The 16,855-nt window shown below is 44.9% G+C and overlaps 1 protein-coding gene across 6 annotated transcripts in view; it reads right to left on the bottom strand.

The window, feature by feature from the left end:
* Positions 1-16,855, bottom strand: part of AP1B1 (adaptor related protein complex 1 subunit beta 1) — a 1,110,789-nt gene that overhangs the window by 747,300 nt on the left and 346,634 nt on the right. For all 6 annotated transcript variants that reach the window (XM_044068431.1, XM_044068429.1, XM_044068433.1 and 3 more), the window contains one exon: positions 13,074-13,239. In XM_044068431.1, the coding sequence (XP_043924366.1) occupies positions 13,074-13,239 (166 nt within the window). The remainder of the gene's footprint in view (positions 1-13,073; positions 13,240-16,855) is intronic.

Here is a 16,855-nt window from a genome sequence, read left to right as displayed (position 1 = left end):
ATGAGTTAAAGGGGACCATTGTGATGCTAGGAGCCATTGTAGGAGTCTCATGTGTAGTCTTGCTAGAGGAACTACAGTAATCATTGCTGCCATTGATCCTAGTAGTTAAAGGACTGCATGAGCTGGGACCCTGTCCTGAGAAAGTATCACCTGGAGTTGAGATCTTAATCTTTGGAGTCTGTGAAGCAGGAGGGCAACCAGGCAAGACAGAGTGTCGAAAGTAGCTCCTATGAATGCCAGAATTTGAGTAGGTACCAGTTTGGACTTTCCTTCGTTTATTGAGATCCCTACGGATCTTGCTAGCTGTATGGTAAAATGCAAGTCTAGAAGAAGTAGACGCTTGGTTGGGGTGGTAAGGAGCCAATCGTCTAAATACAGAAACACCCGGAATCCTTGCAGTCTCAAGTGAGCTGCTACTACTACCATGCATTTGGTGAACACTCTGGGGGCTGTGGAGAGACCACAGGGCAGTGCTCAAAATTGGTAGTGATTGGCTCCCAGCTAGAAGCGATAAAATCTCCTAGAGCACTTGTCCATTTTTATGTGATAATACGTATCCTGGAAATCTAACAAGCACATCCAATCGTCTTACTCCAGAAATGAGAGGAGAGTCTGAACCGTGACCATCCAGAATTTTGTCTGTCTGATTAACTTGTTTAGGCTGCTGAGATCCAAAATTGGCCGCCAGTCCTCTATCTTTTTTTGGCACTAAAAGAACCTTGAGTAAAAACTGGATTCTGGTGGGAATGTTTAGATGACATTTTTTTGAAGCAGCTTTAGAATTTCCTGTGCTACTGCACCCCGTTGACTGGGTGGAACATCTGGCATATGCCTCTGTGGCCTCAGGTAAAAATCAAAAGGGATGTGATAACCTCCAGTAATTATAGTCTGCACCCAAGAATCTGTTATGGAATGCCACGCAGAGTGGTGCAGAGAAAAACATCCCCCGACTGCTTCCAGAGGCAAGCAATCAGGTCACTCCAGTAATTATAGTCTGCACCCAAGAATCTGTTATGGAATGCCATGCAGAGTGGTGCAGAGAAAAACATCCCCCGACTGCTTCCAGAGGCAAGCAATCAGGTCACTCTTCAGGAGTGATGAAAGAGCTGCCCAGAGAAAGAATCTCTAGATCTCCGATTATGTGGACTCACTCTGCCAAAGGAGGGGTGTCTTCCTGATGAGTTTCCCCCTCTGCCAAGAGGGAAAACTCGCCATGTGTGTCGCAGAAAAGGACCCTAGGATTTCCTGCACCACATCTTTCCACTTCTCTGGTTCAGTGGAGAGTAGAAAAATGTACGCCCACAGCAGACTGGGTCTTGCCGTCCTTTTCACACCTGGCTAATGTGTCTTTCACCTTTGGCCCAAAAAGAGAGGAAGCGTCAATAGGAGCATTGACAAAGGAAGACTTAAAAGGGTCCACAAAGTCACATAAGCACATTCAGGTGTGACGTCTCATGACAACGCCTGCACCTACTGCTCTAGCCACTCCTTTGGTAGTATGAGAAATTAACCGCATGGACAAATTAGATATGGATTCCAGGGTGACAGGCTATGAGGCAACTTTGTCATGTACCTCATCAGATACTGCTCCTGCTAGGGTTCCCAAGAGTTCCGTAAACTGGTCCCTCTGGAGCCGGGTAAAATGTGCAAAGTAATTCAAGGATCGAATGGCAAAGGTTGATGAAGCATATATCCGCTTCCCTAGTCTGTCCAATGTCCAAGACTCCCTGTTTGGAGGATGGACAGCAGGACTCTCCTCAGTGAGTTACTTCCTAGTGGCTGCCACCACCACCATAGCATCTATTGCCAAGCCTTTGAACCAGTGAGGGTGACCCTCCGGAGGGGAGAGAATTTTGTCCCGTCTCCGGGGGATAGGCTCAACCGATGGCAGGACTCTTCCAGGTGCGCGGCACTATGAGCTGAACTAGATCATCTGCAGGCAAGGTCACCCAGGAAATACAGAGTCGAGCATGGAAATCCTGCAAGAATACAGACTCCTCAGAGGAAGGGTTGTTGGGCTTCCAGCCTCCCCCATGCTTTAAAGATTTTTAGTATGTCTCCAAAGGAGACATCCTCAGAGGGTAACTGTGGGGACCCTCCCCCCTCATCATATTCTGAGTCTTCGGTCAGGGATTCTTTAGGGGAATCCACGTGCTTCATCTTTCACGATCTCTTACAGGGTCGCTCCCCAGCAGGGGTTTCTGAAGAGGACTCCTAAGAGAGGGTGCCCAGCGGTAGGGTATCTTGAGGTTCCCGTGCTTAATGTCCCAGTGTAGTGGTGTCAGCAACGGTCTACACGACATGTATATTTGGCATTCCAGTGCCTAAGGAACCAGCTGTAAACCTGCTGAAGTGAGCAGGCCCACCCAAAGAGGAATGGGAGCCTGGAACAGAGAAAGACAACCTCGGAACAGAGGTCACACCCCACTCCGACAAGCCCACTCCCAGGGAAGGAGCTGTGAGATGACTGAGCTGTCAAAGCAAGCGAACCATAGACACTGCCTTAGAAATAAATAGGTGTCGTACTAGGGGCCACGGTTCTGACAGACCAGTCATGATCTCGAGAATGGGGTCTGCACCTATTGAGTTGAAGACCATAGGGTAGGCTCCGGAACCATGTAAGATCTACCAGTGGAAAGTCCAGGTGGCAGCCTCCAGGATGTCCCTGTTGGGGACTCCTCTTAGGAAAGCTGCAGAGGTGGAGGCTGCTCTGGTGGAGTGTGTTCTGACCCTCTTGTGGTTAGGCTTTCCATGCTATTTGTAGCAGAAATGGATGCAGTGCGCTATCTATCTAGAAATGGTTTGCCTGGAGATGGCTTTGCTTTCTGCCCCTGTAGCACAGCTAACCAGCAACTGATCAGACTTTCGGAAGGATTTTGTCCTGTCCAGATAGAATCTGAGCTGTCTGTGGATATCTAGAGAATGAAGAACCCTTTCCCGCTTGTTCTGGGGATTAGGAAAGAAGGTGGACAAGTGGCATGAAGGATGGGTTAATTCTGAGGGATACCCTGTCTGCATGGAAGATGATGAAGGGTTCCACAGCCATGGGTGCTTGCAGCTCAGAGACTCTTCTGGCTGAAGTGATGGGCAGAAGGAATGCCGTCTTCCAGGAATGAAATTTTAGCTCTGCGGATGAAGCTGGTTTGAAAGGAGGCAGGGTGAGCTTTTCCAAGACAAAGTTAAGGTCCCAAGCTGGTGTTGGTGCCCTTCTGGGGGGCCTCTGAGGAACTGTTTGATCAAAGGGTGCAAGAAAAGGGTCTGCTCAGTGTGAAAATGAGCAGAAATAGCAAAAGCCTGAATTTTTAAAGAGAAGAAAGACAGACCACTTTGTAGTAGGTCGGCTAAGTAATCCAGGATGAGTGGGATGGAGGGCTGTGCCATACTGGCTCCCTTAGCCTGGATCCAGGTGCAGAACCTTTTCAATTTATCTGCATGCTAGGACATCTGGCCTCACGGATAACATCCAGAACCTGTTTACTGAGGATGGCAGATTGGTTCGGGGTTAGAGAATAAGCCAAGCTGCCAAACTGAGTGTCTGTAATTGCGGATGCAAGAATTCCCCCTTCCTCTGGGTCAGGAGGTTTAGAATCTGAGGAAGATGCCACGGAGATGGCATGGACAGGCTGCACAGCAAGGGGTACCAGTATTGTTGGGGCTAGTCTGGAGCTATAAGAATGGTCCTTGGTTTTTCCTCCCTTATTTTGAGCAGTAACTTGGGGATGAGAGGTAGGGGGGAAGGGCATAGACCGATAGATTGACCCAGGGGAAGGACAGGGCATCCACTTTCCAAGCCATGCAGTGATGCTACCTGGTGCAGAATTTGTTGAGCTTATGGTTGGTGTGGGAGGCAAAGAGGTTGACCTTCGGGGTTCGCCACTTCTGAGTTATTAGGGTGAAGGTACTTCTGTTGAGTTGTCACTCATGTGGGTCCAGAAGATTTCTGCTTAATTGGTCTGCAAGAGAGTTGAGAGAACCTGGTAGGAATTGTGCTAACAGGTGTAGTTGCATGGAAGAGGCTGTGAGCCAAAGGGTCATGGCCAGTCTGCATAGAGGGTAGGAGCAAGTCCCTCCCTGCTTGTTGATGTACCACATCACAGTGGTGTTGTTTGTTTTGATCAGGAGAACCCCTTGAGAGAGAAGGGGTTTGAAAGCTATCAAGGCATGCTGCACAGCCATGATCTCTTTTTGAATGATGTGCAGAGGGATTTGCTGTGGGCTCCAATGGCCCTGTATGCACCTGCCATCCAGGTGTGCACCTCAAGCCTAGTCTGAAGCGTCTGTGGTAAGGGTATGGGCGGCGGGGGGTGGGGAAGGGCAATCCCTTGTTGTGGGGGCATACTGTTGCCCACTAAAGAAATTCCTTTCTGAGGCAAGGAATAATTGGTAGAATAGTTTCCAGGTCTTGACAGTGTTGACACCAAAGGCTCTTTAGGTACCATTGAAGTTTCCTCACACACAGTCTGGCATATGGAAAGAGTAGTACGCAAGATGCCATGAACCCCAGAGCTTGCAGGATCTTCCTTGCAGATAGCTGGGGCCTGGTGGCTAGTTGAGAGAAGTAGGCTGTCAGGAAAATTAGTTTCTCTGGTGTAAGTTATGCCATCTGGGATGCTGTGTCCAGACTTGCTCCCAGGAAGATTATCCTTTGGGTGAGAACCTGTATGGATTGCTTTTTGATGACTGTGTACCCTAGGGAGGTTAGTAGGGTCTTTACAAAGGCCAGGTGCTTGAGTAGCTTTTCCTGGCTGTCTGCCTGAATAAGTCAGTCATCTAAGTATGGGTACATTTTAATATTTGTTTGCCTGCAAAAGGCAATGGCCAGAGCCAGACATTTTGCGAAAAGGCTGGGAGCAGTAGATAAGCCAAAGGGAAGCGCAGTGAACTGAAAGTGTTAATATCCTGCCCTGAAGCAGGGATATTTCCTGCATGATAGGAATGTGGAAGTAGGCCTCTTTTAGATCTAGGTTGGCTAGCCAAGCATCCTCGGACAGCATGGGCAGCAGCTGCTGGAGGGTGAGCATTTTGAATTTTGGGATCACCAGGAAAGTGTTTAGAATTGATAGATCGAGGATGGGGTGCCAGGTGCCCTCTTTCCTGGGCCCCAGAAAAAGTCTGGAGTAGAAGCCCTGGCCTATTTGTTCTGCAAGAAGGTGCTCTACTGCCCTCAGAGTGCAGGGAAATGATTTGCTTTTGATCTTCTGCCCACTGATTTGGTGGTAGATCTGGGAACCCTTCTGGGGTTGGAAGTGTGTGGAAGGAAAATTTGTATCCCTGAGACACAATGTTCAGAACCCATTAGTCCTTGGTTATAGTGGCCTAGGTGCTGGAATGAAAGGAGAGTTGTCCCCCTAGGGGTACGTGAAGGGGGGCAGGGGGCTGAGTCATTGTGAGTTCTTACCATAAGGGTGTGCCTTAGAACTCCCTGGTTCTGAAGTGGAGGTAGTCCACTACTTAGATCTCTGCATACCCTGAGGCTGCTGTCTGGTGGGTCCATTTCCTCACGGCCTACACTGGACCCATTTACTCGGAGTAGGAAAGGACCAGTGCTTAGAGGGACAATACTTGCTGAACCTAAGGGGCTGGGCCTGTAAGAAATCCTTAACTGCTTGCATAGATTTTGCTTTTTCTTCCATCTTTTTTAAAGACCTGTTCTGTCTTAGTGCCAAATAAGTTATCTTTGTGCAAGGGGGCATCCAACAATTTAGACTTGACATGGTCTGGCAGTCTTCCATGCATGTCTTCCAATGACAGATCCAGTAATTGCTGCGCTGCAAGGAGCTTCTAGGGTGCCAAAACCACAGTGCAGAGTGTGTTTAGTTACTTGACTTGCAGAATGCATCAAGTCTTGTAAGTCTTTAGATTCTGCCCAAGCAGGAAAGGAAGACATTTTTGTTTAAGGAGTTCCAAGGTATGTTGCTGAAATTTCAGCATATGGAACTGACAATTTAGTGCCCTGATAGCAAGAGTAGCTGAGATGTATACTTTTTTACTCCATCTGGCCAGTGTTCAGGAATCCTTGTCTGAGAGGCTGCTTTAAATCCTTTTGGCCATTGAGAAATGACCTCAGGGTTAGCTGTTGGATTTCTAAAAAGATATTTGTGTGAGTCAGGGACTCTACAGTACCTTGTCTGGTTTTCTGGAAGCAGGAGGTAGGGCTGTCAGGAGTCAAGCTGCATTCAAGAAAAACCCACATCATCTAGGACTGGGGGGATGGCCAAGAGTCTGTGTTGTGGAAAATCTAAGAACTTCCCGAGTCTCTTTTTAGACTGAGGGTAGTCCTGACTCTCCCATTGGAAGTGCTCCCTTAAAGTATGCAGGGTTTCCCCAAAGGAAAAATCCGCTGGGGAAGGCAGAAGGAATGGAGTCCTCTGAATCAGAATCCTCATAAGTGGAGAGGGGTTGCACGTCTTCAAAGGCAGATGCATCAGATTCATCTGACTCTTGTTCCGACAAAGCTACAGGGGACAGATCTCTCTTCCTTTTTGAGGGGGTAGCTTGGCTTCCTCTGATCAGCATAAGGTCTTCTGCCATTTTAAGCATTTGAGACTGAGGCAAGGTAGCAGGCACCTCTGAGCGGGTCATTTTTTTGGGTGTGGTTTGAACCCTGGGCCTAATAAACTCGGTCGTTTTTGAAAGAATGGTAGTCGCGAAAGAAGACATCAGTTTGTGTCTACATTCGGTAGTGTGAAGGCCTTCTTTATCTGATGTCACACCATCTATTCTTGACTCTTGGGGCAGAGTCCCCAGCTACTTTAGATCCTGGGTGGCCCTATGGAATTATATTGCTAAGAACCATAGGACCAAAGAAAGCTCTTCCCCTGGAGACCAATTCCAATTTGTAATGAGTAATAAAGGTATGTGAAGTAGCCCATGTTGCTGCTGCACATATCTCATTCATGGAAGTCTTAGAATGGAAAACTGCTGAAGTGGCCATTGATCTGGTGGAATGTGTTCTCTCAGACAACAGTAACTTTAGACTCTTTTTATTGTACATGCAAGTAATGCAGTCTCTTAGACATTTTAACAAGCTAACTTTGGAGACTGATTTCCCTAAAGCTGGGATGGAAAAGGATAAGAACAACTGGTCTGATGTTCTAGATTCTTTAGTCCTACTAAGATAGAAATTAAACTGTCCATGAACTTCTAGCAAATGTAAGCAATATTCATCTTTTTTGGTAAAATTAGGAAAGAAAACAGGGAACTCGATGGTTTGATTAATGTTGAATTCTGAGACCACCTTTGGAAGAAAGGATGGATTAGTTCTGAGTGAAACTCTATCCTTATGGAAAACTAGATAAGGGGGTTTTGAGTATAAAGCTTGAATCTCAGAGACTTGTCTTCTGGAGGTAATAGCTATGAGAAACATTTTTTTCATGAAAGCAACTTTAAGTTGCATATTGCTGCTGGCTCAAAGGGAGGAAGCACGAGTGACTGAAGAACAATGGTCAGATCCCATGGGGGTAGAGGGTCTTTAAATGCAGGGTTCCTTTGAGGAACCCTTTACAAAATCTATGTGATATTAAAGGGAGATCCTCAAATCCATTATGGAAGTTAAAGAAAGCAGCCAATTGGTTAATTATGGAGGCGGAAGCCCCTTAATCAAAAAGAATGGCTAGAAATTCTAGAACTCTTTCCAGTGGAGCAGACAAAGGGTTGAGATTATTATTGCAAGCCCAGGTTGAAAATCTCTTCCACTTACTAAGGCAGTTTTTCCTGGTGGATGGTCTATGGGAAACCAGCAGAATTTTCCACACTGGAGAAGGTAAATCATTATGCCTGGCGACTAGCAGAATTGGAGGAACCAAGCTGTCATCTTGAGATTTTCAAAGGGTGGAATTCACCAGTCGGCTGAAGGTGAGATAGCAAGTCTGGAACTAGGCCCAGAATCCATGGACGGTGAACTAAATGAGGCCATAGGAAGGGGAACTAAATTTGTCAAGGCTAATAGGGTGCAATGAGGATCCCTTTGCTTCTCAACCTGGCTGCTTTCTTGAAAAATAGAGAAATTAGAGGGAAGGGTGTAAAAGCACAAGAGACAAGTGAGCTGTTACTGCTGCCATGCATTTCGGTGAACACACTGGGGGCTATGGTGAGACCAAAGGGCAGTTTTCTGAACTGAAAGTGACTTGCTCCTAGCAGTAAGTGGAGAAACCTTCTGGAGTATTTGTCCGTCTTTATGTGGTAAACGCATCTTAAAGGTCTATAGAGCACATCCAATCATTTTCCTCTGGAAAAGGAAGTATAGACTAAACCATGACCATCCACAATTTAGATTGTTGAACAAATTTCTTTAGAAGGCTGAGATCCAGAATTGGTCTCCAGTCCCTTGTTTTTTTTTTTTGGCACTAAAAAAAACCTGGAGTAAAATCCGGATCCTATCTGGTCTGGTGGGACTTCTTGGATAACTTTTTTTCTAGCAGCTTTTGGATTTCTAAGGCTGCTTGGTCCCTCTGACTGGGTGGAACATCGGGGAGCCTTGTCAGAGATCTTGGATAAAGAATGAAGGGAATGGTGTAACCTCTGGTAATAATAATGCTTTGCACCCAAACATCTGTGGTAATTTGTTGCTAGGCTCTTGAGTGCAGAGAAAATCTTCCCCCGACCGCTTCCAGAGGTAAGCAATTGGGCCACCTTTCAGGAGTGCTGGTATGGCTGTCCAGAGAAAAATCTCTGGAACCTAGACTCTACCAGCCACATCTACCTTGGGGGTCAGTATCTTCTCTGGAACCTAGAGTCTACCAGCCACATCTGCCTTGGGGGTCAGTATCTTCTATTAGAGCCCCCCCCTTGCCCCGAGGGAAGCCTCCACCATGTGTGTCCTGGAAAGGCCCTTGGGACTTCCTGAACCACATTTTCCTACTCCTAGGATCGTTGGGGAGTAGATAAATGTTTGCCCGCTACAGAAAGGATCTTCCCATCTTTCTCACACCTGGCTAGAGTTTCTTTGACTTTGGGGCTGAACTAAGAAGATCCGTCAAAAGGAGCATTGACGAAGGAAAACTTGAATGGCTCCACAAACTCACACAGGCGCATCCAGGCATGTCTAACTGCAATGCCTGTACCGGCTGACCTGGTTGCTGTTTCAGCTGCACATACAATGAGCCTCATGGATGAACTGGAAATAGACTCCAGGGTAGCTAACTGGGAAGATACGTTTCTTTGGACCTCGTCAGATACAGCTCCTGCTAGGGTGTTCATTAGCACCTTGATCAGATCCCTCTGGAGCCTAATGAAATGCGCCATAAAATTCAAGGACCTTAATGCGAAGGTCGATGATGCATAAACCTGCTTTCCAAATCTGTCCAACACCCTAGACTTTTGGTTAGGGGGATGAACAGAGGAACTTTCCTCGGCTAGTTCCTTTTTGGTGGTCACCGCCACGGCATCTACTGCTAACCCTTTTGCTAGATGCTGGTGGTCCTCAGATATCTGGTCTCCGGTGAATCAGTTCTATGAAGTCTGGAGCCTTCCAAGCCCACTGAGCAATCAACTTAATGAGCTCGTCAGTGGGAGGGGTCATCCAGGAAGTAGATGGACAAAAACTGAAGGCTTGCAAGTACACAGACAACTCGGCGGTAGGGTCTTTAGGCTTCCAGTTACCCCTCTGTTTAAGGATTTCTAGAATGGCTCCAAAGGAGATGTCTTATGGGGGTGATATATTGTTTGATTTTTGGGCCTGTGCACATGCCAAACTTGCGAGGGTTGTATGACTGAGGTGACCAGGGGAACCCTCCCAGTCATTGAAATCTATGTCCTCAGTGACGGACTCTTCAGAAGAGTCCAGGTGCTTCCTCTTACACATTTTCTTCTGAGGAGGCTCTTCAGTAGGAATGTCTGAGGAGGACTCAGAAGAACAGCTACCCTTTACTTGGATTTCTTGCAGCCTTAGAACTCATGGAATACTCGGGCATGGTGGTTGGCAGAAGCTCCAGGTAAAAAGGGGTCAGGGGATGAAACTGTGGCACAGCAGGAGCCACCCGAGAGCCTGCAGGGCCAATGCTCTCCCCATTTCCTGGAAGGCAAGCCCCCCCCCCCCCCTGAAGAGCGGTGGAATCCTGGAACCGAGAGAGACAAACTCGGAACAGAGGTCGCACCCTACTCCGAGAGACCTGCCCCCAAAGCAGGAGCTGAGGAAGGATCCCCAGCTGCTGGAGTTCCAAGAGACAAGGGCGACTCCGAATAAAAAACAGGAGCCAACTTAAACCCCTGGGACAAGATGGTGGAGCCACGATCACAGGAGTCTGTTGGTTCCAATGAAACCGAAGTCGGAGCCAACTCCGGAACCAAAGATAAAGGGGCTACCGGTGCCAGGACAACTGGGGCATGAGTGGTCAGAGTAGGGAGCTCTAAGGCCTCTGAGGAGGTCAGTGGAGGAAGCACAGGTGAAGTCTTGGGAGAAAACATCCCTGATCCAGATGGGACAGGGGGTTGGGTGGAGGCAGAAAGACCCCTAGCCACTAGGAGCTGGTCGACCAACCCCACTACATCTACTTCAGTGAGACTCCTGGAGGATTGAACAGACAATCCAGATGGGGAGTCTGAAGCTAACCATTGAAAGGGTCAATGGAAATGGAGTAACTATGTCCTGGGTTTATATAGAGAGGTTCACTTTTCGGCACCGGAGTGGGTAAGACCTGCTGTGGTGCAGTAGTTTATGTCAGCACTGAGTGGGAAGCTTAATGAGTCGGTGCTAGTGCTGGTGTCAAGGAGGAACACCATTCCAAGAGCTTTGGAACCTTAGTTTTCGGTTCTGAGGAGGAACCAATGGAAGAGGGCTTATGTTTTTTTTTTTTTTTTTTTTTTGCTATCGGTGCCAAAAGAGAATTCGCTACCAACAGACTAGTCTTGGAACCAGAGGCCTCGGACTGTATTGGCCTTGGATAAGGCTTCTTCAAAGGGGGTCTTACACCTTTTAACAAATAGTTTCTTTCAACGTTCTATCAAGGGTCTAGTACTGAAGGCCTGGCAGATGGAGCACTTACAGGTCTAAATGAGGAGCACCTAAACAATAAACACAGGCAGAGTGCCCATCGGAGTTTGGCATTTTCTGCCCGCAGTCTTAGCACTTAAAACCAGTCATGCCTTTGGTCTTGTCTGCCATGTAGACGACCAAGAAAAAGGGTCACAGGCAGAACTTTAGTAACAACACACACACACACACACACACACACACACACACACACACACACACACACGATAGAAGAACAATTCTACTAACAATGGTAGGTAAAGGAAAATGGTTAGAAGAAACAGAATATTACCAACAATGGTAAGAGAACTACCCAACGGCAGAGAGAAAGGGTAGAGAGGGTACTACCAGCGATGGTAGGTGAAAGGATATTCAAGGGTATGGGAAAAATTCACATGCTCGAGAAAAAAAGTGGGTAGAGATGAGAAAACAAATGTTTTCAGTAAAAGAGGAGAAAGGAAAGGTAGAAAAGACCAATACATTTCAGAAGTTTACTCAGTTGCTAGAGGAGAATCAGCTAATGTGTCTTGTGAAAGAGCGGCAAACGAGATCTGAGGTGCTACAATGACATCGGGTGAAGTGCGACACCAACCGAAGCCAGACCCAGACTTTGGAATCCGGCCGACCGAAGGGCTGCCTGACGACAGGACAACCCATTTGTAAAGACTGCAGATGCATCCTTGAAGGACATCAGAGTCCGTTTCTTCCAGTTTCTTTGGTACAGCAGAAAATCTCAGGTTATTGCTGCATGCTCCTTCTTCTAACTCTTCCATTTTTTAAACAGTTCCTCTTGAGAAGTCTTATACTCAGTCAGCCTTTTCTTCATTTCAACCTTTGATTTTTGCAGTTGTATCAGTTCATTTGAATAGCTAGTTACACCTTTGTCTTTTTCCAGCTTATTTGAGTTGATATACTCATTCAATGTTTCATTTATTTTAATCACCTCTGAGTACATTTATTTTTTTTTCTAAATTACTGGAAACCATCTCTTGCACCAAAGCTGAATCTTGAACTGCTTTTTGCTGAACTGCAAGATTCTTCCCAGCCAGAGTTTTCTCTTCACCTTTTCTGGTTGATTTTCTTTCAGGCTGTCTAAATTTCTTCTTTTCTGGCATGCAGGCAGTGTACATAATAGCCAGTGACTGAATTTTACTCAGGCTGACACCATCACTGGGTCTTATTTCTCAGTTTCTTTTTTAACACTGGGAAAGCTGAAATTAAACTGTTGATCATGTGTAGCAATCTTGGAAGTCCCACAGAATCAGGGGTTACTCATCTTCACCTCTCTGACATGCACTCAGATTCTATGGTCAAAAATCTCCAGGAGGAACTCAATGTGACTTCTCATTTGCATGCTGATGTCACAATGCCACAATTGACTAGGAGATACTAACTCTGATTCCAACATCCTAATGCCGCAAAGACCTAGGGGGATAATCACTAACTTCTCTTACATGTACTCTGATGCCCTACTGCCACAAATCCAAAGAACATTATTCCCTCTGACTTCTCTTACATTCACTCTTATGTCTCACTAAATCCCTAGGAGACACTCATCCTGACCTCGCTTAATAAGCACACTGAGATTCCCTTCCAATGCACACTTAAAGTGCTTTAAAGTCTCCTCTTACTTACATCCAAATGCTTTGTTTGCTTTCCTTTGATGCAGTCATAGGTAAGCTTTTCTCCAAGTACCCAAAATACCCTCTGCAGTCCCATAATGACTCTCCAGCTGTCTCCCTGAACTCGTCTACTTCTCCTACATTAATATGGAGTTCAGATTTTGTCTTCATTCCGCTGTATTAGCTAGAGTTCAAATAAAATCACCACATCTTCCTTAAACACCAGTTGATGACGCATTATCATGCATCCACCTTCTTACAAAACATGCCCTTCAGGTACACATACATATGACTTTATTGGGCCTTCTTCCCAACATATTCCTAATTTTTAATCTGTAAAAATTTAACTATCTGCTGTTACAACCTCCCATGTACCACACTACACACACATACGAAGTAGCAAATTGCTTTCAGGCATGCATACACAAACATACTTTCTTAACCATGTTTTCTTCTAGGGCAATGATATTCGTTTTATATACCTGAGTACTTTCATCATGGAAGCCCTCCAAAAAGCTTTCCAGCAATTCATCTGCATTGTCAATTCGTTCTGCATATTCACCAACAATCCAAATCATAGCAGCTCGAGCCTCAGGTTCATCAAGTGAATCCAGGTTCTCACAAAGAGTGGCAATGACACTTTCGTACCTTAACAGAACAAAAACAACTTGTTAAAAAAAGATGCAACATATATCACCTTTCTTGCAATGATTATGAACTGCAAGCCACCTTCCTCTAGGACCGTGTGGCTCAGGGCACATTACCTCTGCAGCTATATCAAGTCTGATTTACTTCAGGTACAAGAGAAACAAGTAATTTTGTCTGTATTGCAGAGCAAGGACAGAAGCACTGCAACCAGAGAAAATAAAATGTTAACATAACAATAAAAACACATTATTAAAAACATGTTGCCCAAAATGCAGAATTCCTCACGTCTTACATAACCTTACACTTTAACATATGTTCAAAGCCTTGTAAATGGAATTTTGAGCAAGAGAATTAAGCAGTACAACACAGATATCACCTTTAAATAGGAAGTCAAGACAAAAGTAGAGGTAAAAAATCCAAAACATATAACATTGAGTACATAAAATCAATAGATGATCATAAAAAAATATTTTTACAATATTTTTTTGTTATCCAAAGCATTAAAATTGTTGAAATTTTAAGACAGCGTACCACATTGTTATAAGGTTAGAGCTCTTTTTTTCAGCACAGGAAGTAGGGGAACATTGTAATTTAGACCTGGTGCTACACTAGTATTTAATTTAATGATCCAATAAATCTCTTTAAGTTCTAATTCCCACCAACCACCTCTAATCTTCTGTGGTACTACTGCTAATATACCAAAAACTTACATTTTCATCACTTTGACACATCTGTGTGTCTAAAAAGGGCATTCATAGAATTACACTTGGCTATAGCCTACATGTGTTCATAAATCCTAGTTCTAAGTCTCCTCTCAGTTTTACCTACATAGTAGTCTGACAGACACAAATATACACCACTCCTTTTATATTACAACTGCCCTTTTACAAACTAGTACCTTGCCTGTTCCCTTTGATATAAATTATGTCACTGTCTAAAATCCATTGACATTGAGTGCATCGTCCACACTTGGTGGTACCTTTCTGGACCAATGGTTTAAATACTGTATGTTCTACTAAATATTTAATATTTCTACCCATTTTATACACAAAGGAGGGGGTGTCTCACCCAAAATACTAAAAATCTCCTGGTTGCCAGATGTTCCAGTTCCTTTTAAGTACTGTTCTTACTACTTTTCCCCCTTCACCATAAGGTATCACCACCCCTGAGCTAAATCTTGAACTATTCAGTTCTTGAACCTTAGGGGCGGAGGAAAACGGGGTACTACTCCCTAATAATGGTTTAAACTTATTCCCCCAACCATCCAAAACTTCATTAGCTATCGCTGTTAAAATTGTATCATGTTGGCGATAATTTGTACTTTTCTCTCAAACATTTCTTTATTAGAACACATTCTACTTACCCTCACCAACCGACCTTCGAAAATATTTTTCTTATAGTGTGAGGGGTGGTAACTACGGAAATCTAAATAGCTATTTGAGAACATATCTTTCCTATAGATTTTTTTGAGGAAAAGATACTATTAACCTTGCCCTTAGAAATGGTTAAATCTAAGAAATTAATAGATTCTTCAGAAAGTACAGTTGCGTACACTTACCATAAATGTAGATGTTCGAGTGTCTTCACTGTTGCAGTCATCACTGTAGGGTTCTTCCTGCCGGCAGGCAGCCCTTGGTCGGCCAGAATCCCAAAGTCTGGGTCCGGCGTCGGCTGTGTTCTCACCCTCCCTGACGTCAGTGCGCCAGGGGTACAAAGCTCCCAGCCGAAACCACGCTCTCCAGTTTTTCTTGCCCCAGATGTCAGGTGTCCAAAAGTAAAGGCTAAAAGTAAAACAAAAATGTAACATACAACAAACCCCATACCCTGTAGCAAATACACCTCAGAAGAAGGGTGAAGCAGGGAACCACACCAATAAAAGTATAAGAGGGGACAGGAGGGTGGGTAACCCAGACTGCAACAGTGAAGACACTCGAACATCTACATTTATGGTAAGTTTACACAACTGTACTATGTTCATCGTGTTTCACTGTTGCAGTCATCACTGTAGGGTTGAATCCCAAAGCTGAGATAAAGGATGGTGTGGTTATTGAGTAGAATGGGCGGCTAGAAGGCCTTGCAAGACTGCAGAAGCAAAGCCTGCCCTAGACTTAGAATAAAGAGGGAGATTATAGTGCTTAGAGAAAGTATGCATTGAACTCCAAGTTGCAGCTTCCAAAATATCTTTGGTAGGGACTCCCCTGAGAAAGGCAGCTGAAGTAGCAGCAGCTCTGGTAGAGTGATTCCTAATTTTTCCTGGGATTTGCTTTCCATGATGAGAGTAACAAAATCTGATTCCATGAGCAATCCATTTAGAAATGGTCGGTTTTGAAATAGCTTTACCTTGGGAATTTGTTGCATAAGAAACAAACAGTTATTCTGTTTTCCTGATATCCTTGGTTCTGTCCAGGTAAAAGCGAAGCTGCCTCTGCACATCCAAAGAATGCAAGATCCTCTCCCCCATATTTTGTGGATTAGGGAAAAAAGTTGGCAGGTGAATAGTTTGGTTTAAAGCCACTTTAGAAACTACTTTAGGCATGCAACTAGGGTTAGTCCTCAAAGAAACCCTGTCTTGATGAAAAATAATGTAAGGTTCCACAGCCATGAGCACTTGTAACTCAGAGACTCTCCTGGCTGAAGTTAAAGCCAGTAGGATAACAGTCTTCCATGATAAATACTTTATATCAGATGTGGCAGCAGGCTCAAAAGGAGGCAGAGTAAGTTTTTCCAGGACATAATTGAGGTCCCAGGCAGGAATGGGTGGAGTCCTAGGGGGCCTTAAATTCTTTCCTCCTCTGAGATATTGTTTCAGAAGTGGATGTGAAAAAATATCTGTATTATAATGTGCAGAGATAGCTGAGGCATGTATTTTTATGGAGGAAAAAGATAAACCCTTATGCAACATATATCTGTTAGGTAATGTAAAATCAATGGAATATTTGGAATGTGAGGATCTGATTCCTGAGCATGCATCCAGGTGCAAAATCTCTTCCATTTACCTGCATAAGATTTCCTAGTGCTAGGCCTTCTGGCTTCTAAGATAACATCCATGACCTGTTTGGAAAGGGTAGGATTAATTATAGACCCTGAATACGCCAGGCTGCGAGTTTTGATATGAGAGTGCAGGACCTGGCCCTGATGTTGATTCAAAATATTTGGAATCTGAGGTAGAATCCAAGGAGGTTCCTGGGATAGATTTATCAGTGTTGAGTACCAAAATTGTCAAGGCCAAATCGGGGCTAGTAAGATCAGCTTTGGTTTGTCCTGTTTTATTTTTAATAACACCCTTGGTAGAAGAGGTAGTGGTGGAAAGGCATACCTGAGAGGTTCCTCCTCAGGGCTAGTAAGATCAGCTTTGGTTTGTCCTGTTTTATTTTTAATAACACCCTTGGTAGAAGAGGTAGTGGTGGAAAGGCATACCCGAGAGGTTCCTCCAACTGAATGAGAGAGCATCCACTTTCCATGCTAGCTTGTGATATGTCCTTGTGCAAAAAGTCTGTAACTGGTAGCTGTGAGGAGATGCAAATAGATCTATGTCCGGGCAGCCCCAGGCTTCGGTAATTATCTTGAATATTTGGGTGTCTAGCATCCACTCGTGTGGGTCTGACAGGTTCCTGCT

The sequence above is a fragment of the Protopterus annectens genome, chromosome 4.part0, assembly GCF_019279795.1.
Source record: "Protopterus annectens isolate FY-2018-M chromosome 4.part0, PAN1.0, whole genome shotgun sequence".
Taxonomy (NCBI): domain Eukaryota; kingdom Metazoa; phylum Chordata; order Ceratodontiformes; family Protopteridae; genus Protopterus; species Protopterus annectens.
Note: the sequence above shows the minus strand (reverse complement) of the source record. Positions and strands in the feature narration are given on the sequence as shown.